This window comes from Penaeus monodon, chromosome 28, assembly GCF_015228065.2.
Source record: "Penaeus monodon isolate SGIC_2016 chromosome 28, NSTDA_Pmon_1, whole genome shotgun sequence".
Lineage (NCBI taxonomy): Eukaryota > Metazoa > Arthropoda > Malacostraca > Decapoda > Penaeidae > Penaeus > Penaeus monodon.
Window position 1 is genome coordinate 1,585,501 of NC_051413.1, and position 265 is coordinate 1,585,765.

Here is a 265-nt window from a genome sequence, read left to right on the forward strand (position 1 = left end):
TGTCCTGAACCCTCTCCGCTGCCCCTTTATGATACCACAACTGACATCGCAGGATCCATCGGGGATCTGACCAACCCCATCTTTGCTAGCTATCGCCACATGCTCAGTTTAGGGAACGACGACCGCTCGTTCTCTCCCCTGATACCGACGACTGTCCAAGAGCAGCAGCAGGTCCCGTCCCCCACTGGGAGGGAATCACGGGTAAGTAGCACTCGTGGATGTGTGTGTTGAATGATAAGTCCGGTAGATTTTCAATGTTTATTTA

At 52.5% G+C, this 265-nt stretch overlaps 1 protein-coding gene across 1 annotated transcript in view; it reads left to right on the plus strand.

Annotated features, from left to right (window-relative positions):
- Positions 1-265, plus strand: part of LOC119591268 (protein abrupt-like) — a gene marked incomplete in the record, with an annotated part of 18,155 nt that overhangs the window by 13,377 nt on the left and 4,513 nt on the right. The window contains 1 exon segment of the mRNA XM_037939985.1: positions 1-201. Coding sequence (XP_037795913.1) covers positions 1-201 — 201 coding nt within the window.